A 22,990-nucleotide genomic window follows, 5' to 3' on the forward strand; every position below is an offset into this window, starting at 1 on the left:
GGGTTCATGAGTACCTTCAACAAATATTTATTGAGCATCTGCTACGTGTCGGCCACCAAGTACTGACCATGTCCCTGGAGTGAGCACTGTTGGAATCTCGGTGTTTGTGGAGCTGGTGTCAAGCTTTCCACCAGGCACCTGTGCCCTGCCTCATCATCGTGTTAAGACTGGGTTCCTGAGATGGTCCAGGGTGCAACCTCCTTCTGTTCCAACCTCCTTGATTTACAAATGGAGAAACTGAGGCGCAGAGAGAGAAAATGACTTGCTGCAGGCCACTCAGCAGTCACTGGTGAACTAGAATTCATGCTCCGACTCCCATTCCCAGCTACATGGCGGCTCTTGCTGCCTCCAGCTGAGGGGAACCAGACCCTATGCATAGACCCAGTGCTTAAATTCATGTTACCAGTGATTACCAGTGGCTCCTGTAGCTGCCTGGGGCTCATCAGCGTATCACTAATCAGACCCCAGAAAGTTACCACTTCAGGAACACTGTGGCCTTTTTTTTTAACTTCCTTTGATCATATACCACCGGGCTTATCCACCTCAGGCATCCCCGTCCCGAACGCAATCATTTCAATCGATGCGTGGTTAATCGTCGGCGATCTTTGATGCTGTTGGTCTTCTGCCCCACACACCTGTTGGAGGTTAGCAACCTCACTGGCTCTGACCCCCTTGGCTGTCTCCCTCTTGGGGGTTTCTATGCTGAGTGAGGATGAGACACATCGCAGTCTTTTCAAGGTTTCCTTGGCAACATGTAACTCAGATGCCGCGCCCCATATGTCTTGGGGTACTGGTGCTCTTTCCTCAACCACACTTGTGTCTAGAGCGTGTCCGTGACTTTCTCGGGTGAACTGCCCCCTCCTCAGAGCGGATCCTGACTCACATCCCGGGTCAGTCTGTATCTCCTCTCTCCTCATCCTATTTCTTCTGGCGCTGACCCCTCTCTGAAATTCTCGTTTGTTTATGTGGCTACTGTCCATCACTCTGGCAAGAACGTACGTTCCATGAGGGTGAGGACCTTGTCCCGCTCAAGCCTCAGTCCCCAGAGCCTTGCGCAGTGCCTACACCCAGCAGATGCTACCCGGAGGGCTGACGAGCAAACACGGGCACTCACGCTCGCTCTCCAGACCTCCCCTCCCCCATCACGAGGACATCATCTGTCCAGGAGTGGTGTCGGGCTGTGACCTGGAGCTTCCGTAAAGAAGGAGGTGAGCTGTGTCTGTCAGGTGAGCTGTGCTTTGGAGTTTCCAAAAAGAAGAAGGAAAAGGAGCAAATATTTAAAAAGCCTCGAGTCTGGGACTGTTCGGACCATCTATGGCACATGTAAGAAACGACCCCAAACCTCAGTGGCTGAAAACAACAATCGCTTGATCTGCTTGGGATCCTGTGCGTTGGGAATTCAGGCAGGAGTCAGCCTGGGGGTCTCCTGCCCTGTGGGATGCTGGCCAGGGTCAGTCACTCAGAGGCACTCGGACCATGTCTGGCCTGGACCGGAAGGTCCTTGGAAGCTCCATCACATGTCCGGTGCCTCCGTCATGAGACCTCTCTCTCCGTTGGTTAGCGTGAGCTTCCTGACCACACAGCGGTCCTGGGGAGTCTCGTATGGCCGCTGGTTTCCAAGAAGGGACGTTCATCACGTGAAAGCAGAAGCTTCCAGTCTCGAGGCTCAACCTCAGGAAGTCACACAGCACAACTTCAGCCTCCATATTATTCAGACAAGTCACAAGGGAAGCCCTGACTCAGAGGGAGGGGCTGTAGCTTGACCTCTGGACGAGAGGAGCAGCGAGACGTGGAAACCATATTCACCACAGAGACGGATCCTTTCCCAGGCCCTGATGGAAGGACCTGGATTGTTATGCTCCAGGCACATGGGGTAGGGCCTCACCCAGTGCCACTACCTTGATGATTATGATTATTCACATGGAACATAAGCCAAGTGATGGCTAAGCTATAAAGGATGGGCTTATTGAGCAAACTCACACGAAGGACAAAATTGACAGGGAATGTCAGCCCGACTTAAAAGAAAATCATCTCCTTATTTGTAAAAGAGCTTAATAACTGGGCTAGCTACACCCCTTTTGGCTGCCAAGAGACTTAGGACACATCAACAAAGGAGAATTGACTGGAAGGACTGGAGGAAGACTGTCAGAGAACCTCATGGAATCCAAGAAAGGCAGAGCCACCAGATCATGGGAGGGACAACCCAAGGACTCAGCCATGGCGGTCTGGGGACCGCTTTTCTAGCTTTTGCCACAACCGAAACATCACTCAAGACTCTGGGTCCTTGTTACTCCATTTTCGGGAGAAGAACTCATTGCCCTCTGATCAGTGACACTATCAGTGACCAACCTGAGGGGCAGAGGCACAGAAGACAGCCTGGTGTGTTGGGGAGAAAGGGTCATTGAGAACCAGAGGCTGGTGAGATTCTGTCCTCGTCAGCTCGGGGCTGCTTGAGCAAAGCACCACAGCCTGGGGGCTTAAACCACAGACGTTTATTTTCTCATTGCTCTGGAGGCTAGAAGGCCAAGGTCAACGTGTCAATAGAGTTGGTTTTTTCTGAGAGCCCTAAGGAATCGATTCATTCAAGGCCTCTCTCCTTGGCTTGTAGATGGTTGTCTCCTCTAGTGTCTTCACGTGGCCTCTCCATCTGCGTGTGTCTGTCCCAGTTTCCTCTTCTTATAAGAACACCCCTCGCACTGGATTAGAGCGATCCTAATGACCTCATATTAACTTAATTACCTCTTTTAAGATCCTGTCTCTAAATATAGTTCCATTCTGAGCGCTGGGGGATGTGGGTAGGACTTCAGTAGGCGACGGTGGGGCAGGGCTGGGGCTGCCACACAGTTCAGCCTCTAACCCATCCCCACCTGAAATTTAGTGTGGACGTTGAGTGGTGACTCCACATGTCCACTCAGGGCATGAACAGGTTAACTACTTGCATAATGAGGCTTTCTGGGGAGACTAGGGCAGGCTCCCAAGATGGCCCAAAAGCAGCTTGAGAAAGGATGGAAGGCTGACTTGGGGTTTTGACGGTGCTTGTTGGGTGGGGCTGGGTGAGGATTCCCAAGCACGGCATGAACTACCGCCAGTGGGAGTTTTTTCATCAACTTGCCCAGAAAGGAGCAGAAAAGGCAAGATGGAGGGACAACACTTAAAAGCCGTCAGCAGCCAAACATCATCTATCACAAGGGCCTGCTGTAAATCCTCCACACCCACACAGTCATTTATAAAACCCATTCCTTCCCATTATCCCACAATGCTCATCAGCCCTAAAGTGCTGAGATCCAGGGGGCTCTGGGCTAAGGGATGCCTGGGTTCATAGGAAGGGGCCTCAAAGCCTAAACTTTGCTTTGGGGTTTACAGAACTGGCCTTGCTTGCAGAAGAGCCTAGAGTGGGCTGGAGCCATGCTGGGGAGAGAGTTTGGAGGGCAAAGCTGGCCCCTGAAGAGCAGAAAGTCCTCATCCCCTCCCTTCCCTCTCCAATCAGAATGATTTTTCCCTTCTGGAATAATTCGCTCAGGGTCAGATAGAAAACCCTCCTCGCTAAGATGATAGCAGCTCTGCAAAATCAGAGAAAGGAGCCAAACATCCTTAAATCAAACCAAAGTGGGTTCAACCTAGATGTCATCTCCTCCATGAAGCCTGCGCCGGTGTCACCCTTCCAATCCCTTGCCCTATGGCTTATGACCTTGCCTGGGGCTATTCTCGTGTTATTGCTGTTCCTGGGCAGAACTTATCTCCTGCCCCCCAGGGTCAAGGTTTTATCTTAAGCACTTGTGTATCCCTAATTCCCACCCGCCCCTGTCCTTTCCCACTGGCCTGCCTTTCATGTCGTGCCCCCAGGGACACTGCCAGCTTTGCATCTCGCATCATTCCATGCCTCATTCTTCTGCAAGACACTGCAGTGCTGCTCTCCTTTCTAGAACCCTGTACTCCACCGCAACCCCTTGCTTTAACTTGGAGTCATCTGCTTAGCTCCTGTCCATTCCTCAGGAAACCCCTTCCTAATCTCCACCTCCTTCCCCTGGTGACAGCAAATCCCTGTACGGTCAATGCCAACTCCTGACTTTCCCCTACGGAACTGCATACTCATGTGGCTATAGCTGAGTGTTTGCCTACCCTCCCCCGGGTCTGCAAGGGATGCCACAATAATGTTGCTCACAATGATGGAGCTCAGTAAATAGCTAGAATGATTGAGCAAGTCAATACATGAATGCAAGGATCAGTGGGTCTTTCTATTTCTCCTTCAGCCTGCAGTCAAGTCTGAGCTCAGAGGGGAACAAGGTCTGTGGTAGTGTGTGCAGGGCTGTGCCTTGTTTTCTGAGACCAGTTCTGCTTGCTCAACGGAGACCATTTACTTGCTTTAGACACGTACCGTCCCTCCCTGAAAGAGGAGGCGTTTGGCTAAATGAGCTAGCTTTAATGCTTTTTCAGAATAGCAGAGGAACAGCTGTGCTTTCCTAAACACAAAACCCTTTTTTTCCACCAAAGCCCTGAGTTAAGCATTACAGGAATGCCTGACAGTAGAGACGCCTGTGCGATTAAGCAGTGGTGGCGCGCCCTCTCGTGGTGAAATGTCAAACCGCAGGAACTACGCCCCGCAAAGTCCTTGCTTCCAGTATTGGGTGATTTTTTTTTTTTTTTTTTTTTTCAGGACTCATTTGGGGGAACTCATGAAAATGCAATTCCTGAACCCACTCTACACTGGCCCCAGGATTCTTATTCAAGAAACTTGAGGGAAAGCCTGTGGTCCTTCGCTTTTAGCAAGTGCCCACTTATGGAGCACCCCAGCCCACATTTTGAGGAATGTCAGTCTTAGGCAAAAAGAAGTGAATCCTTCAGTTTCCCAGGCTCTTGTGTGGTCTTACCAGGGAGATGTCTCCATCCTGTGACCTTGAGTGTGACTTCAGAATCAGCAAGGTCAGGGTCACAAACGGTGTCTCCCTCAGTGTCTGTCAGTTCCCAGCATCACCAAGTTAAAGAAAACTGTGGGCACTGGCTGACCGCTATGCAAAGGTTAATCACCCCATTTCTATCAATAAGAGTCAAAAGTGGAGGCTATCATCTTGGGCTTTGGAATCAGTTATTCCTGGGCTCAACCCCAGCTCTCCCAGTGTACCAGCGCTGTGACCACAAGCAAGATATTTAATCTCTCTTGGCCTTAACTTGCTCTTCCAGTTAGTAGGAGAAAGCATACCTTGTAGGATCCCGTGATAGCATAACATGATTAACCCATCCAACACAAGACCCTCACACAGGGCTTGTTCTGGGCTGAGCATCGAACATTAGAGGGAAGAGGACAGACACAGAGGGGAAAATGAATAAAATCCTGACCCTGTTTCCAAAGAGCCCAGAGTCCAGTAGGGACATAAGATGTGGTGGTTTGAATGCCTGCTGTTCTTTTATGCCCCTAAATTTGGGGTGGTTTGTTACTGGTGCTACATAACATGGGTGCATGCGTATCCACCTGGCTCAAAGCCAGGCAGGAAGTGATGAGACAGAGAGGAACAGGAAGTAGGTGTTGTGAGTCCCCAGAAGTTGGACCAGCCCAGCGGCACCTGGTGGATGTTTCAGACAAGTAACAGGCCTCAGCGCACTGGGCTCCTCTTAACCATAAGGGTGCACGTTGTGTTTATGATTGCCCCCACGGAAGGCCCTTTCTGTGGTCTGAAGGTTTGTGCCCTCTCCTAGTTCACAGGTTGAAATCCTGGCCTCCAAAGATGATGATGTCAGGAGGTGAGGCCTGTGGGAGGTGATTTCGTCAGGATGGTGGAGCCCCTGTGAAAGGGATTAGTGCCCTTAAAAGTAAGGCTCTGGGGCGCCTGGGTGGCTCAGTGGGTTAAGCCGCTGCCTTCAGCTCAGGTCATGATCTCGGGGTCCTGGGATCGAGTCCCACATCGGGCTCTCTGCTCAGCAGGGAGCCTGCTTCCCTCTCTCTCTCTCTCTCTCTGCCTGCCTCTCCATCTACTTGTGATTTCTCTCTGTCAAATAAATAAATAAAATCTTTAAAAAAAAAAAAAAAGTAAGGCTCTGGAGAGCTCCCTTGTCTTTCGTCATGCGCGGGCACGGCAAGAAGCTGCTGTCTGCGAACCAGGAAGCGGGCCCTCACCAGGATGGGACCAATCTGGCCTTGAGACCGTGACCCCACCAGTATCGACAGGGCGGAGGCAGGGGGCTTCTCCGGCAATCCCTCTCCTGGTTGCACCTTCTCCCCACTTCTAAATCTTCATTCAAGCCAATAAAGGATTTAAGCATCGGGAGACCAGTTCTTGACCCCTTTTTGAGAAATTTCTGCACGGTAGGGGGTCCTCTGGACTGTATCCCTAATAGACTTTGTGCTTCCATCGAAACCAAGACGGGAAGGGCCTCACTGTTGATATTCTGTATGTGCACACACCCATTTTTTTAAAAAGACTGGAAGTAAATAAGGTAAATCTAACTGTGACAGCTTTAGAAATGATTTTTTTTTTCTTTAGACTTCATACGTTCCCAATTTTTCCTAGCAACCATTATTACATTGACTGTCCATTGAAAAACAATGACAGCCTCTTTTGAGGGTAAGAACCTGGCTCCCACTGGAGTCCAGGAAATGAGAAAGGAGTCGGGAAGGGTGAGGAGGAAGGACAGCTTACGTTGTACACCTGTGATGGTTTGGGATACCAGGACATCCACAAAGGACGGGGTCTCAAGCTGCAAAATGACAGAAGGAGGGTCCCAAGGGAGTGAGACTCTTGACTGTGGGACAGCTCAGGCCACTGTCCAGATGCTGGGAAAGCAGCTACCCCTCGGGGACCTTGACCCTGCCTCTGCAGCATCCCCACATGGAACAGTGAAATCCACTAGCATTTTTGGGGGCAGAGATAAATGGTCTACCCCCTGCTTCTCCACTTCCACCTTGGACTTCCAGGTCAGGGAGCTTTTCTTCTATTTAAACAGGTACTTGCTGAGATCATTGCTGTTTTCAGGTGTGCACCCCTACCCAAGCTTTGAGCAGAGCCCCTGCTGTCCATTCATTCATTCCTTCACTCATTCATTCCCTGACTTTTATGAGGCATCTTCTATAGGCCAGTTCTATTCTGACAGAGAGATGCAATTGACTGTAACATGATCTGTGGCCCTCTTGGACCTCACAGACAATGAATGAGAAACTCCTGGCATTCTGGGATATACCTTGCAAAGTTTTCACACTCCTTATGCTCATGCAGAGGCCTGGGGATAAGGAGCCAGATGCTGGGTGGGAGTGAGCTCTGAGCTAGTGGCCGAACCCGGCCTGCCACCAGTGCTGCCGGCCATCGGTCCCTATCCTCCAGGCTCTCAGGCAGTGACTCCTTTAAGGATCTCAAGGTCATTTTTATACTTGCATTTTGAGGGATGCTTCCTGTGGGAGAAAAGGGCTCCTAGCACACAGGGAACCCACGGGCTTCGTGCAATTCAAGAAACTCCCTAAATTGTAAAATTTGAGAGTATGTGCATGTTTTAGAGAGAGAGTCCAGGGCTTTCTTGAGATGTCAGGACCACAATGCCAAAAAAGTTAAAAACACGGATTTAGCTGTATTTACACATTTAGGGATAAATGAACAGTGTACAAACGGTTAAAGTAAGACGACAATAACTCCCACTTCCATGACACCCTTGTTGCCGACACTTACTCTAAGCACTTTACAGACACGAATTTGTTGACCTCTCATGACAAGCCTGAGATTTGGAACAATGTTTGCCCTCGGCTTACAGAGGAGAAGCGGAGGAAGTCAACGCAGCTGGTGGTGGGGCTGGGACTGAGGGCCCGCAGTCCCTGCGCTTCGCCTCTGCAAGAATCCAGGAGGAAAGAAAGAAACAAACGCCACTGAGCGGGAGGGGGAGCCCAGCACATTGGGGGATGCCCGGTCCCCTCACGTCTGCCTTTCCGATTAGTGATTGCTCCTGATTTGAAGGGAGAGGGAAGTGAGTTTCAGAGAGTGCAGTACTTGCCCCGGGTTCACCAGCTCAGCAGAGCCGTGTCTGTCTGACTTCAGAGCCCAGCTCCGTCCAGACCATTGCAGGGGCAGAGTCCAGGAGCCAAAGGGCAGTCGCCATGAGCTCACACTGGGTTCAGGGCACATGTCCTTCCAGCTGTCCCAAGCACACACTGTCCCCCCGGAATCTGCTTCATCAAGCTGAAACTCACTGCAGAAGCCAGGCTAAGGAAGGAAAACCCAAGTTGCAGATTTCAGAAAGGGAATAAATGATTTTCGTGCTCAAGAACCCATCACCATCTTGCCTTCATTCGTTTTCTCAGTGACTATTTTTGGAGCCCCTACTGTGTGCCACATGTGTTCTAGCAAGTAGGTTGCTGCTGAGAACAAAACCAGAGCTATTATTCAAGAAGAACAGCAGATTTCTCCAAGCAGAGAAAGAACACGGGCTTTGCTCTAACCCTGGAATCTGAGCTGGCAACTTCTCTGTGCTTTTGTCTTCTTATCTGTAAAACGGGATAAAGACATTCCTCCCGGGCTGTGTGTGCATGTGTGTGGTGACAGAGGAGGATGCAAGTGGGTAATGGGTTTTCACTCTTACCTGGCATGGCACGTTCCACTCTTGCCCTGGTATTGACGCATATCTGTCGTGTGAACTTGGACGTGGCCCCTGAACTTCTTGGAGCCCAACTACAGGCTGGGATGGAGACCTCAGGCCAGCTGCCTCCAAGCCTGTGCTTGTACTGCCCCTGCCACTGCTCTGCCCAGCTTTGGGCTCCCAGCCCATCTTGGTGCTCAGTGGTACACATTCCAATGAAGTCAAAGCCCCAAGCTCCTGCAGACACATTCAGAAAGGCCAACTAACAGAATCCTGAATGCCAAGGGCATCTCATTCAGGACATCAAGGGCCACATCTCTTCCACCCCCATCAGGCTTAAGAAACAGCTATATGTCACCCCATATTCAACTGCCCCCGAATGGTCCAAGGGTGCCAGGCTCACTGATCACTGTACATAAAGCAGCTTCAAGATCCATAATTAAAAAGGAAGTGTGCAGTTGGATTCCTGGCCCATGGAGGGGTTTGCTCCTACCCCATGCCACCCCTGCTCCTGGGTTGCATTGTCCTCGAAGGCCAAAATGTAGCATCTCAGAGAGCTCTGTCACTGACTCATGTACCTTTAAAGCTGTAAGGTGTCTGGGCAATCACATAGTCCAAGATTGCAAACTGAAGGCCCATGGCAGGATCCAACCCCTCCTAATGGGTCCTGATGGTTGCAGAGAGCTAACCCTCTCTAGTTCCTCATGCCCACCATTCCTCATTATGTCACCATGGAAGCAGCCTTACCAGGTTTGTGAAGGCACTGGGGTTCACTGCCCCTAGTCTGGTCCACCTCTTCATTTTATAAGAGGTGGTGGTGGATGGGATGGGGGGCCCAACAAACCCAGAGAAGGGAATAGATGTGCCTGAGTTCACATGGCCAATGACGGGCACCATGCAGACCACATCTACTAACGAGCCCCCTGGGCCTCAGGGAGAAGGATGTGCCTGGTAAACCTCAGTGCATGACATAAACAGCAAGGGGCGAACTCTGTTGGAGTCCCCCTGGAGGTAAGGGGGGTCATCCCTGAGAGGGTTGAGACAGCTTTCAGGGGAGTTTCTCTGTGTTGAGACTCCATGCTGCACCCATAGGTCTGTTCATTAATAATTACCTAATAGGGGAGGTGGCAGGCAGTGCTGGTGGAGCTGACAGGTTCTGCCAACCTTCCTGGGCTTCATAAAGCCAGGCCACGTTCCTTGGCTTCCTGTAGCACTCAGACAGCTGCCTCGGGGGCCATACCAGGACTGACCGTGAGTAACGCTCTGAGGGCCACAGTTGAGACTTGAAAGGGAGGGTGATAATCATCCCAGTTTGCCCAGGACTGGGGCTTCTGGAGCATAAGAACTCCAGTGCTAAGACCAGGAATGACCCAGAGGTGACACCTCCTGGCTGGAAAGACCCTTACGCGTGATTGCACAACCTTCTCATCGTACCAGTGGGGGAACTGGTGCCCAGGCCCAGAAACAGCCTCATGCAAGGCCACACCTGACGTAGGACCCGGGTCTTCTGGCTCCTGATCCAGGTGCTTTCGGAGGGTGCCTGGCAGAGTGGAATTCTGGGTAGCTTGCTGCAAAGCCAGAGAGAAATACGTGTGAAGGTTAGGGCGGGAGAAGGTTATAGCTTGGTAGGAAGCCATGCTTTGGGGATGGGTGTGAAGTTGGTGCATGAAGTGGTCACTCCAACTCTTGGGTGGGAAACAGAAGAGAAAGACCAGGTAGGAAGCAACAGTGGTCTAAGTCAGGGCTCAGCAAACAGTGGCTTGTGGGTCAAATCTTGCCCACTGCCTGTTTTTTTCTTGCCCCTGAACTAAGAATGCAAGATATAACATAAATATAAGATATAAACATAAATACAAAATTTGTAAATGGTAGGAAAAAATTAAAAGGAGGACAATATTTTGTGACCCATGAAAAGCATATGAAATTCACATCTTATTGTCCATAAATAAAGTTTCACCAGAACCCAGCCATACACAAGCATGCCTTGTGGGTGACCTCTTCCCAGCCAACACAGCCAAGCTGGGCAGCTGTAACATGACTGTATAGCCCCCAGAGCCAAAGACGTTTAGTCTCTGGCCCTTTGCAGGAAAAGTTTTCTGACCCCTGGTCTGGGTGAATGACGCTGGAGGCCTGAGTGAGGGTCACAGCAGTGGAGAGGCTCAGGGGTCATGGGAAGACCCTGCCAGACATACAAAGATTGAACGAGGTGGGGAGGTGGAGAGCCAGACACAGGTTAGGGATGACAACCGGGTTTGGGGCTGAGAATCAGGGCAGCAGGGCAGATTTGGTGTTGAAAATTGAGCACCCTGTTTTGGGAAGGTGAAATTTACTAGGAGAAGAGACCAGTCCTTTTCCTGGGACTTTGGGCAGATCAGTTTTTGAACATCAGAGATGTTATCTGCATGGAGAGATGGTAGGAATGCCCATTCTACTGACCTTTACCGAGATAAGAGGGTCAAACAAAATGGCATTAAAATGATGTTGTAAACTGTAAAGCACACAACGGGTGTTGGTGGAGTAGAAGTTAAAATAACCTTTGGTGTTTTGCTGCAGTGGGTCCCTGGAATGAAGGAGTAAGCATGAATGGTAACAAGAGCTCTAGGCTGAGTCTGGAGACTTTGTGCTCTAGCTCAGACACTTACCAGTTAGGTGATCTGATGAAGTCAGTTTTGGAGTCTCTGGGATGAGAAAAGAGGCGAGTGCCTTGAAGAGCTGAGAAGGATGGGAAATGCAGGGGGTAGTCATGTGGAGCAGGCTTTGTTCATCTAAAGCACTGCTGCAGAATATGATCTTTGCCACACTCTGGGAAAGTGCCAGGTGTTTGCTAGCCTCCTGCAGGGTCATCTGCACAAGTTCATGGTGTCACTTATCACGCTGCTCTTGCCCGACTTCTCAGTAGGGTTGAGTGTTCTGTAGGGGAATTGCCTGGGTACTCTCTTTCCTCCTATAGTTGGGAAAGCTCAGAAGATGCATCTTGCCGACCTCCTGCCCTTCCTTCTGGCCGGACTGCTGGTCCTTTGTCATGGTCAAGTGAACCCTGAGCACTATCGCCAGGAACATACGGGCAACCCCCATCAGGAGGCTTCAAGCACAGGTGAGGGCTCCCCCAGCCTCAAGATTGCCCCAGGCAATACAGCCTTTGCTCTCCATTTCTACCACCTGATGGCTTCCCAAAGTCCTGGGAGCAACATATTCTTCTCCCCATTGAGCATCTCTGCCTCCTATGCCATGCTGTCCCTGGGGGCCCGCTCCCACAGCCAGACCCAGATCCTTGAGGGTCTGGGCTTCAACCTTACGGAGCTGTCTGAGCAGGACATCCACCGGGGCTTCCAGCACCTCCTGCACACTCTCCACTTCCCGGGCAACGGGCTGGAGATGCACATGGGCAACGCCCTGTTCCTGAGCCAGGACCTGCGGATCCTTCCGGGATTTCTTAATGACAGCATGACCTTCTATGAATCCAAACTCTTCCTCACTGACTTCCACAATTCTGTGGGTACCACCCAGCTCATCAATGACCACGTCAAAGAGGAAACTCAAGGAAAGATTGTGGATTTGGTCAGCCACCTGAGCACGGACATCACAATGGTGTTGGTGAATTACATTTACTTCAAAGGTAAGACTCGGTTTGTTGGTAGATCCTCTAGCTTCTCTCTTCTTCTGATTTGTGGATGGATTAAGTATTTAAAAAAGAGAAAGTGGATGGATGGGGTCAGATAGGGTCAAGCAATCCTTAGCAGACTCACGTGAGAGCATCAGGTATTTAAGATTGTGTAGTATTGAGATTCCTCATGCCTTTAGACATATTTTCTTATTTTCTTTGTAACAGTAAGGTATGAAATGCACAAGGTGAACTTCTGGGTTCATAGAGAAGCTCTGTCACTTACCAATGATGTAAGCAGGGCAGGTTGTTTGCTTGAAGTAAGGATAATAAGAGTCCTTCCTTCAAGGTTTTGTTTTGAGGATCAAATTATGTGACATTTTTGTGTACTACTTAGAAGATGATCTAAAGGGATAGGCAAACTACTGCCCCCAGCCACATCTGATGGGCCATTTATTTTAGTCAATCAAGTTTTATTGGCACACAACCATGCCCACTCATTTATGTATTGTCTCTGGCTGCTTTCACACAGCCACAGAGATAAACAGTTGCCATACAGCCTAAAATATTTGCCTTCTGGCCCTTTGCAAAAGAGGTTTGTCAATCTCTGACAATTATATATTCTCAATAAATAATTAGAGTAATTGTAATTTATCTAATGATAACAGTGCTCATTTCAAAAACCCTTGAAAACACATAAAGGGGGAGCCTGGGTGGCGCAGTCAGTTAAGAGTCTGCCTTCAGCTCAGGTCATGATCTCAGGGTCCTGGGATTGAGTCCTGCATTGGGCTCCCTTCTCACTAGGGAGCCTGCTTCTCCTTCTTCTCCCCACTTGTGCTCTTTCTCACTATCTCTGTCTCTCTCAAATAAATAAAATCTTTAAAAATAAAAAATTTAAAAACCACATAAAGATATAAAAGAGAAATAGAAATTACCCATAATCCTACAACCCTAAGGCAACCAGTGTTAACATTTTCACCTAATTCATTCCTGTCTTCTGTTCACACACATATATTAACAGTTGAAATCACAGCATGGGGACAGAATTGTACAGTGTGTATCATCAGTGTTTCATCAGAGGATCAAAGACACCATGATTATTAAGGGAAAGGGGATTGTTATAGGAATTGGACCTCACTCAACTCTAGGCAAATGAAGACCTAGAGGAAACAACGTTGGATGGACAGAGTGAAGTCCTTGGTGCAGGTGAAAGTTTGGACCTTATTAAGGATCTGTATGCCAGACACATCCAACCACCACAGTGGGTCCATGTAGGGGGAACTTTGGAGAGGCTGATGCTAGGCACCTGGTAGTGGCTTAGGGACACATTGCTCTGGAGTGCTAATGTTGGACAATGAACTTGGAGAACAGTATGGACAACCTGGAGGACAGAGAGCTCCACTAGGTCTGTCCATCATCCAATCTTCCTGGAAAGAGCTTCAGCATGTGAGGGTTGTTTTCACATCGACCTCCCAATCTCACAATTATAACCACCTTGAACCCAGAATGTATAGGGAACAGATTCTGGAAAACAGTCCCAGACTAACAATTCAGCCAAATCAGTCATCGCTTGCATTCTACACATGGAATTATTTATGTACCACTGAAAACCTTTTCAAGAACCTTTTTAATTCTGCAACAACCATAAACTTCTAAAAAGTTGCAAAAATAGTCCAGAGAGATCCTGTGTACCTTTCATCTGGGTTAGATAACATCTCACATAACTGTCATACAAAAACAAAACCAGGAAATTGACATTGGTGCAATCTACAGACTTCATTCAGATTTACCAGGTTTTACATGCATTTGTTTGTGTGCATGTGTGTGTGCACGCACAGCTTTATGCTATTGAAAACTTTATTTAGATCTCACTTTAATGGCTGCACAATATTTTATAGAGCCATTTCAATGTAGAGTAGACACCATCAATGTAATTTTAATGTATAGTATACACCATCAATCTACCCAAAGCTCTGAATATAAAGAAGGGTTTGGGTGCTCTCTTCCTGAAAGAGACTTAGCTCCAGTTGGGCTAGTGTTGTCGGCCTGAGAGTGAGAGGTTCCCTAAAAATAGGAAGGAGATAGAGACGTCTTACCCAACACTTCAGGATGTAAATTTACCCCCAGGCCTTACTCTCTTACCCTCACATGGTAAAGGGGAGAACAACTGTGGCTTACCTTCAAAACTGAAAAGTACCTAGAAGAAGACAAACAAAAGATGCATAGGATCTCTGTAGAGAAGATTATCTTGAGAGATATTAGACTTAAATTTTCAAAAGTACAGATATACTATGTTCATGAAAAGGAAGACTTAATATGTAAAGATGTCAATTCTCTCATGAATTAATCTAAATATTTAATGCAATCCCAATCAAAAGCCTAACAGATTTTTTTTTTTTGGTGGCAGATAATAAGCTGATTCTAATCTGTATATGGAGGTGCAAAAGGCCAAGAATAGTTAAGATGGGAAAATTTACCTAACAGAGGGTGAGACTTATCATAAATCTATATTAGTTTAGGCTGTGAAGTACAAATAGACTAATGGGACAGAATAGTGGGGCCAGAATAGAGTCCAGAAGTGGCCCCATGGATAGATACAGATAGATACAGAGACCTATGGTATTTGTCAAAGCTGGCATTCCCTGCCCCCCACTGCCATGATGGAACACTGGTGCTGGGACAGCTAGGTACCCACAAGGGGAAAAGAATGGGTTTGGACCCCTCCTTTCAACCAACAGTTTTTATTCTAGGTGGAGTATAGTCCTTTTTGCAAAAGGGAAGACTAAATCTCCTAGAATATCATGTAGGAGAGTATCTTCATGATCTTGAAGGGAAAGTTGTCTTAAACAAGACACAGAAGTCCTAACCACAAAGAAATAGACTAATATGTCCACTGCATTTAAGTTAAGAATTTTAATCACCAAAACACACCATTACTAGAGTGAAAAGGCAAGTCAGAGAGAGAGACAAGGGATTTACAACTCACACAACTGATAGACAACTAGTGTTCAGAAAGGAATCCTGCAAACCACTAAGAAACAACCTTACACAAATACAGGGGAGGAACATGAACTAGCACTGATGTAACAAAAAAAAAAAAAAAAGAGAGAGAGAGGGACATTTTGTTGGTCAATAAACATACAAAAGATTGCTCAACCTCATTTTTAACCAAGAAAGTACACCACAAAGTAGTAATAAGCTACAACTACATAAACATCAGGTTGGCAATATAAATTAAATGGTGAAGACCTGAGGTGCCTGGGTGACTCAGTTGGTTAAGTGTCTAACTCTTGGTTTCAGCTCAGGTCATGGTCTCAGGGTCATGGCACCGAGCCCTGTGTCTGGCTCCATGCTCAGTGCAGAGTCTGCTTGAGATTCTTTTCCCATCTTTCTCCCCCATCCCTCCCTGTTCTTGTGCTCTCTCTCTAAAACAAATAAGTAAATAAATTTTTTTTTAAAAAATGGTGAAGACATGAAACAACGTTGCTGATATCCTTTTGTATCTCCCATTTTAGAATCTAAATGAGCCCTGAGAGAATCCAATTCATAGGCAGGTCAGGTTTTGAAGGACCTAAGTGGTACACCGTGATGAAATAGTAAGGGGGGCATCTCCACAGCTGTGGGAGAGACACTCCCTTGGCTAGACGGTTGGCCTGCTGGTCCCCAGGTGCCCTGTGCCTTCTTTCCATCTTCCTTTCAGCTCTGTGGGAGAAACCATTTGTTCCCTCGATGACCACTACCCAAGACTTCCACGTCGATGAGAATACTGTCGTCAAGGTACCTATGATGCTGCAGGACACACAGCACCACTGGTATCTTCATGACCGATTCTTGCCCTGCTCGGTGCTGCGGATGGATTACCAAGGAAACATGGTGGCCTTTTTCATCCTTCCGGACCAAGGGAAAATGGCTCATGTGGAGGAGGTCTTGACTCCAGAGATGCTAACAAGGTGGAACAACTTGCTTCAGAAGAGGTGATCATTGTGACCTGTGGTGCTGAGTCTACAGCATTGCCCTTCAGATGGACCCTTCTAAGGAAGGCCAGTGCCCTACATGGGGGTGTTGTCAAATTATGAAAGAATTCTTACTTGCTTTAAGACTTTCCATGGGTTTCCCTCGCTGATGAACTCTCTTGTTATATCTGAAATATGATTTTTGCCCCATTAGTGAAAAGAGAACCAGGCTAGGAGTTAAGATTCCTGTTTCTAGATGTAGCCCTTACAGCACACAAGACTTGGGTGAGGTGACACTGGCTCTCCGAGGGTCTGCCCAACTTTGCAGTGAGTGGGTAGACCTCCCGTCAAGGTTCCTAGCACAGAGGGACTTCAAAAGATTCCATCCACCCATCCAGGGAAGTAGTTTTCTATCACCCTGGGGCTATAAATGTGAAAAATTTATAGATAAGGGTCTCAGATTTATAGATGAGGCCCATAGATAAGGGCCTCAGTCTAAGGCCACGTGTGGATGGAGAATTCGCACAGCTCATGTGACAGAGGAATTCTAGCCAAAGAAATCATCTGGTCCCATGTAAGTGAAAACCATAGGACCCCAACAGAGGTGAAGGGAAAGCTACCACACAGGAAGACTTTATCACCCTAGGCACCTGGCCTGCCCACAGAAAGCCCCCTCTGCTGAAGATGATCTCCCAAGGGAGTTTCTGCAGAGAGCAGTCTTGAGAGCTAAGGGGCCTGGCCTTAAGTCCCTGGAGACACTGGAGCAAAGTCAGATGCAGTGAGTGGGGTCAGCTAGAGGGTGCAGTCAAGAGGAGCATAGTGCGCTGGGATACCTCACTTGTGTAACCCCATGCCTCCTTCAGGTATTTTTATAAGAAGCTCGAGCTACATTTCCCCAAGTTCTCCATTTCTGGCTCCTATCAGTTAGATCAGATTTTGCCGAAGATGGGTTTCATGGACTTGTTCTCAAAGGAGGTTGACCTCTCCGGCATCACTGAAGAGCGAAGACTGCGGGTGTCCAAGGTAAGTCATCGTGGCCCTCCATGCCTGGAGACTTGGTAGGGAACTTCTGCCCCTTGGGGACTGCTGGGCTATGGGTATTCTCTCTGTCCCATGTGAAATCTCAGAGCCTGGGTTTCATTCAGCCATCTGCAGACATGGACATCCTCGAACCAGCCCACTCCCATGCTGGCATGGTACTTGGCACTGGGGATCCCACGTTCATCCCCCCGCTGTCCTCAGGGAGTTGTCACAGCAAAGTGGGCTTCACAGATCACAATGCATAGACAAACGCTTTGGTAAAATAGAGGGAGGATACCGATGAGGTTGGCCGGGGTGTGTGTATCAGAGATCGCTTCGATAGGAGAAAGAGACCTATGACTTTAGTTAAGAAGACAGAAGTGCACGCCAGTGTAGAGCCTTGGGTTGCAGAGTTGAATTCCAGATCTTCCTCTTATGTCATTGAAGGGGGAGTGAATGTCTGGGTCTGCAAAACAGCTGTAATATATCAACCTTCTAGGATGGTTATGAAGACTTAAAAAGAGCCCTAGGCACATAGTAAGTGTTCAGCTGGTGATAGAAATAATTATTCTGAGGGGCACCTGGATGGCTCAGTCAGTTCGGAGTCTGCCTTCCGCTCAGGTCATGACCCCAGGGTCCTGGGACTGAGCCCTGCATCAGGGTCCCTGCTCAGTGGGGAGTCTGCTTCTCCCTCTCCCTCTGCCTGCCACTTTGCCTGCTTGTGCTCTCTCTCTGTCAAATAAATAAACAGAATCTTTTTAAAAAAATGAAACAATTATTCCTATAAATAAGAAGTCATCCAGCTCACAGATCTCCCCAGTGTAGACGTTCTTGCTGTGGGATCCCCAGGAAGTGGCCTGCAGTGTTGATCTCCAGTGATCTCTGGTTCGTCCCGGCTTCCCGAAGTTCTGATTCATGTTCTCTTAGAGGTAACCCTTGTGATTTCCTTCCCAGAGTTTTCACAAAGCCATTCTGGAGGTGGATGAGGTTGGCACCCAGGCAGCAGCGGCCACTGGCAGCTTTGTGACCTTTATGTCTGCCCAGCACAATCGCAGAGTCCTTCGGTTCAACCGGCCCTTCCTCGTGGTGATCTTTTCCACCAACAGCCAGAGCATCGTCTTCCTGGGCAAGGTGGTCAACCCCACGAAACCATAGCCCTCCCAGGGCTGGCTCTTCTGTTACATGCAGGATGATGTGGCCCAGGGGGGACTCGGTGTGAGCAGCTCTGTGTTTGGAGTGGAGGACACAGAAGATCCTGAGATACTGGACAGAAGCTATTGGTGAGGGTGAGAGACATAGGTGGTACAAGATAAGTGTGGACTAGACACCCAGCTCTCAGGGCAGATCATCTTACCTCTTTGAGCACCGCCCTGGATAGTGGGAGAAACTCTGCTAGGTGGTTGAAGGGATTAAATACAATGATGGTTATGAGGAAACTGTTTTGGTGCCTTGCACATAGTAGATACTCAATAAATGCATCCCTGTTCTCCATCCTTTTGGGGTTTGCTCTGCCCTGCCCTGGACATGGGGGTGAGACGTCCCAAGTTCCAGTGGTTTGGCAAGGTGTATATGGAAGAGGCGGGGAGCAATGTCGGCAGTTGGCTGTCCCCAGCAGAGCGGACACCTTATTTCTAGAGCGGGGGCTCTGAAGGCTTTCACTGGGAAAGCATCAAAGTAGTCGCCATAGCAACCTAGTGAGGAAGGCTCAGCAAGGCAGGCAGCTCCCCTCTCCCCCGGGGTGGCACAGGCACTGTCCCTTCCTTTGGCTTTGGAGATGGGGCCAGTCCCCCAGGATCAACGGCCAAGGTCACAACAGATCAACACAAGGTCACAACGGCCAAGATGCACAACAGGAAGAAGGAAGAACATGAGGTTGGAGCCTGGGGGCCCGCACTTACGTCCTGCTCTTCTGTTGATCAGCTCTGGGCCTCGGGCCAATTTCTTCCCTTCTTGGGTCTGCTTCCTCACCTGGCTGATATGGACTGACCCAGATGGCCCCACTCAGATGTCTGTACTATGTGGGGTGAATTCTCTGAGCCAGGGTTTACACAGAGTCTCAGAGAAGAAAGCTCTATTCTTCCCACAGGAAGAGGCAGGCCGGCTGCCCCTGGCTGTGTTTGTCCTGAATCTCAGGAATGTGTGGCAAATGCATTTCCCCAGCCGGGCCCTGGGGTGTTCTTGTCGGCCAGGGTGTCAGAGGCCAAGAGTCTTGCAGTCATGAACCCTGATTTCCCCTGGCGCCTGGAGAGACAGGCTATGCATCATCTCTAGCATTGAGACGACGGATCCAGAGTCACAATGGTCCAGGCTTTATGGGGGGTGGTCCCCAGCCCACATCATGCTACAGATACAAGAATAAGATCCTGGGAAACCAGGAAACCAATATCTCGGGCAAGAGCTTGTGGTGGGAACGCTGTTGTGGAAGGAAGTTAGAGAGGATGGGAAGGGGAGATTTTGAGGTTCTCTCCCTTGGCTTCTAAAGCACAACCCTGAACTGGACAGGACAGCCTGGAAACAACACTGGTAAAGGAAAGTCCCAGAGGAGGAAAGTGCTGAGCTCGTCGTAACGGCCCCGAGCTACACCGACAAGGTACTGGAAATGCTACAGGACCCTGTGCCCTCCCATGCTCAGAGGAATGCAGACCCTCCTTTCTATCCCCTGGTTTGGTTGGCTGAAAAGCAGCTACATTACTGAAAATACTGGTCTATTTTCCCCTGCACTTGCTGGGAAGTTGAATTCTGGCTTTTAAGAGCCAGGCAGGAGCTGAAGTCCGGCCCAGGTTGACACTGCCCACTCTGTCCCTATGGAGGCAGATGGGTGGGTGGATTCAAGCCCGTCGGGTGAAAGGGTCTGGTCCTGGTGTGGCCCAGAGGCGTGGGAACATGAAGCCTGGGTGTGATGAAGGGGAGGAAAGCAGAGCCGTCACCCTCAGTCCAGTCGAGAGGGATGCTTCTGTATTCTGATGAAGTCTGTCCCTCTCCAGCTTGGAAGCCCTCAGTGGCTCCCTATTGCCAACAAGATAAAGCTTGTGGTCCAATACCCACAGTCCATGCCCTCCCGACCGGGTCCCCACCTGCCTCTCCTACCTCAGTCCCTCCTCCTGCACTCTCACATCCAGTGACATCAGCATGGAAACGTGCTGTTTCCCCAGGCTGTCCGTATCGCCTCCAGGCCTTTGCTCCCTGCAGGCTCCCTGTCCCCAGAGAGCCCCCTTCCCCATCTCTGAGAATCTGCCAGGATTTCCTACAAATGCCTCACGCCCTCCCCAAGGCGGACTGCCATCTTACCATCAAACGTGGTGGGTGGACAGTAGTCTTTGCTCCCCTGGCCCTGATTAGACAGAACATCTGGAAGGCAGGGCTCTGTTCAACCTGCGTTCCCTTCACGCACCCCAGAACCTGGGCCCTGGGTGGATTGTATGGTCTGGTGTGTGGCTGAGGCTCAGCTGCTATTTGGTGAATGAATGAATGAATGAATGAATGGAAAATGCTGTGCCCTGAACAAGGGCTAAACGAGCCCTGAACGAGCTGTTTGTTCTGCACCACCCCCTTGACTCATCCCTGGCATTGATTGGGTAAATATTTATGCCAACTTCTCAGATTTCTAAATGCCCTTTTGGAACACGAAACCCAGAAATCAATTAAAAAAAAAAAAAAAAAGACTCCAGGCAGGGCAACTTACCCCCCAGAGTGGTGCCCTGGTCTCCTCTTCTCCTTTGTTGCTCCCCTATGGGGTCCCCTCCTTGGGTAGCACTTGTTATGCCCCTTGGGGAACCCGCTTCCCGGGGACCAGCGTTCAGTGCTCCGAGGGGCCACATGCATTTGTGATTTCAGTAGGTCTCTTCCAGAGGAAAAGTGGAAGCTTCCTGCACTTAGCAGCAGGAGGGCAGAGGGCGGTGATGGGAGCACTACGAGCATTAGGGCCCGTGGAATGATGCGCGTGCATGGCTCTCTTAAGTGGGTGTGGAGATGCCGCGTGGGCTCTCTCCGTTTTTCTTTCTGCCATTCAGCACATAGTGACGAGGCTGGCCGGGAAAACAGGGGGTCTCCCCAGTGGAGGGGGAGGCACTTGAAATCTGGGTGGAAACAAGGCAGGATGCAGCCCCAGCTTCCCCTCTATCCCTGTGCCGTGGGGCAGGCACTTGACCTCTCCGGATCTCATTTCCCACTCCCCACCCCATAAGTGGGCACAGAGCCCCACCCCCAGCAGCCGTAGCAGCAGAGAGGGGAGGGTGGACATGGGATCCCATGGAGCTACAGATCTAGGAGCCCCTGGCTTGGACTCAGTGTGGCAGGTGAGGGGCAGGAAGGAGCTTGTTTCATCCCTGGCTGCCTGGGAAGGGGAGGTGCCTCTTTCATAAGTGGCAGAGCAAAGGCCAGTGGCTGCCATGCTCCCTGCTCTGAACACCTGTGGGAAGAGGGGCCTGGTGCGCATGTTCCTGGGAGGTATCAAGAAGCCACAGAATTCCCAGGTATGGAACCCAGACTTTGGAGCCAGAATGTCTGGGTTTTAATCTGGCCGCCACCAATGTCTGCGTGTATTAGCTTGTTAGGTCTGTCGGTACGAATCACCGCAAACTGGGTGCTTTAACTAACAGAAATGTATTATGTTGGAGTTCAGGAGGCTGGAAGTCCCAGACCAAGGCGTTGGCAGGGCAGTTCTTTCTGAGGGCTGGAAGGGAGCATGTGTTCCGGACCTCTCTCCCAGCTTCCGGCTGTTTGCCGGCCCTCTGTGGCATTCTCTGTGTGTGTCTGTGCCCAGATTGCCCCTTTCTATAAGGACACTGGTCATGGGGATCAAGGGTCCACCCCCTTCAGGATGATTTCATCTTAACTGATTCTGTCTGCAATGACCCTATATTCAAATAAGGTTAACCTTATGGTTATGATGGAGGTTAGGACTTCAGTTGGGGGAGACACAGTTCAACCTCTAACAGTATGGGGCATGGGATATTCTGTGCCTCAGTTCCCTTATCTGTAAAATGGCGATGATGCTACCTAACACGGAAGCCCGTTTCGAGCTTTGGATGAGTTATTATATGTAGAGCACATGTCTTTGGTGCCCCACAGATGCTAACTAGTCTCACATTTCATCTTTTGTCACAACCCTGTCCTCTAGAGCAAGTCACAACTTCTTACGCCGCAGGTCTCCTGAACAGGTGAAGTGGCCTTATGGTGTCGGGGTCTAGGCAGGTGGGTCAGTAATGGCCCCCGTTTCATTAAAGGCATTTCTGCTCAGCATTATAGCCCTCAATGGGCTGAACAGAACCCACCTATGCCCAGGGAAAAACTCACCTATTAAGATGGCACTCTCTGACGCTCTTGGTGTTAATGGAAAAATAAATCTATCATGACCTGTTGAGTCCTTTAAATTCCCATTTTATGGCCACCAGCCCATCCTACTCTCTCACTGGGGCTGTTATGGACTTAAGTGTGTCCCCTCAAAATTCACATGTTGAAGTCCTAACCTTTAATGTGACTGTATTTGGAGATGGGGACTTTTGGGAAGGTGATTATAGTTAGATGAGTCCCCAGGGCTGGGCTTTAATCCCACAGGAACGGTGTCCTTATACAAAGAGGATTTTCTTATAAAGACACGAGAGCTGCCTCTTGCCTTCTCTCTCTCCTTATGCCCAAAGAGCCCATGTGATCACACAGTCAGAAGGTGCCATCTACAAGCCAGGAAGAGACATCTCACCAGAAACCAAATCTCATGTCACCTTTATCTCAGACTTCTAGCCTCCAGAAATGTGAGAAAATAAATTCTGCTGTTTAAGTCCCCCAGTCTATGGCATTCTGTTATGGGAGCCCCAGTGGGCTAAACATGAGTCACCGTGCCCTGAGACCTCACCCCCCACAAACCTTT

General features: G+C 49.4%; 1 protein-coding gene across 1 annotated transcript; it reads left to right on the forward strand.

Annotated features, from left to right (window-relative positions):
• Window positions 1-9,703: 9,703 nt before the first annotated feature.
• Window positions 9,704-18,615, forward strand: SERPINA4 (serpin family A member 4). Its single transcript, XM_032345159.1, has 5 exons — window positions 9,704-9,801; window positions 11,501-12,166; window positions 15,852-16,125; window positions 16,968-17,127; window positions 18,079-18,615. Exons 2-5 carry the CDS (start codon window positions 11,518-11,520, stop codon window positions 18,277-18,279), a joined length of 1,284 nt encoding a protein of 427 aa, XP_032201050.1. The 5' UTR covers window positions 9,704-9,801; window positions 11,501-11,517; the 3' UTR covers window positions 18,280-18,615.
• The last annotated feature ends 4,375 nt before the right edge of the window (window positions 18,616-22,990 follow it).

Source organism: Mustela erminea, chromosome 5 (genome assembly GCF_009829155.1).
Source record: "Mustela erminea isolate mMusErm1 chromosome 5, mMusErm1.Pri, whole genome shotgun sequence".
In the NCBI taxonomy this organism is placed as follows: domain Eukaryota; kingdom Metazoa; phylum Chordata; class Mammalia; order Carnivora; family Mustelidae; genus Mustela; species Mustela erminea.

Coding starts and splice junctions, on each gene's coding strand:
- SERPINA4 (XM_032345159.1), top strand. CDS start 11,518: ATGCATCTTGCCGACCTCCTGCCCTTCCTTCTGGCCGGACTGCTGGTC. Junction 12,167..15,851: donor GAATTACATTTACTTCAAAG/GTAAGACTCGGT, acceptor TCTTCCTTTCAG/CTCTGTGGGAGAAACCATTT. Junction 16,126..16,967: donor AACAACTTGCTTCAGAAGAG/GTGATCATTGTG, acceptor TGCCTCCTTCAG/GTATTTTTATAAGAAGCTCG.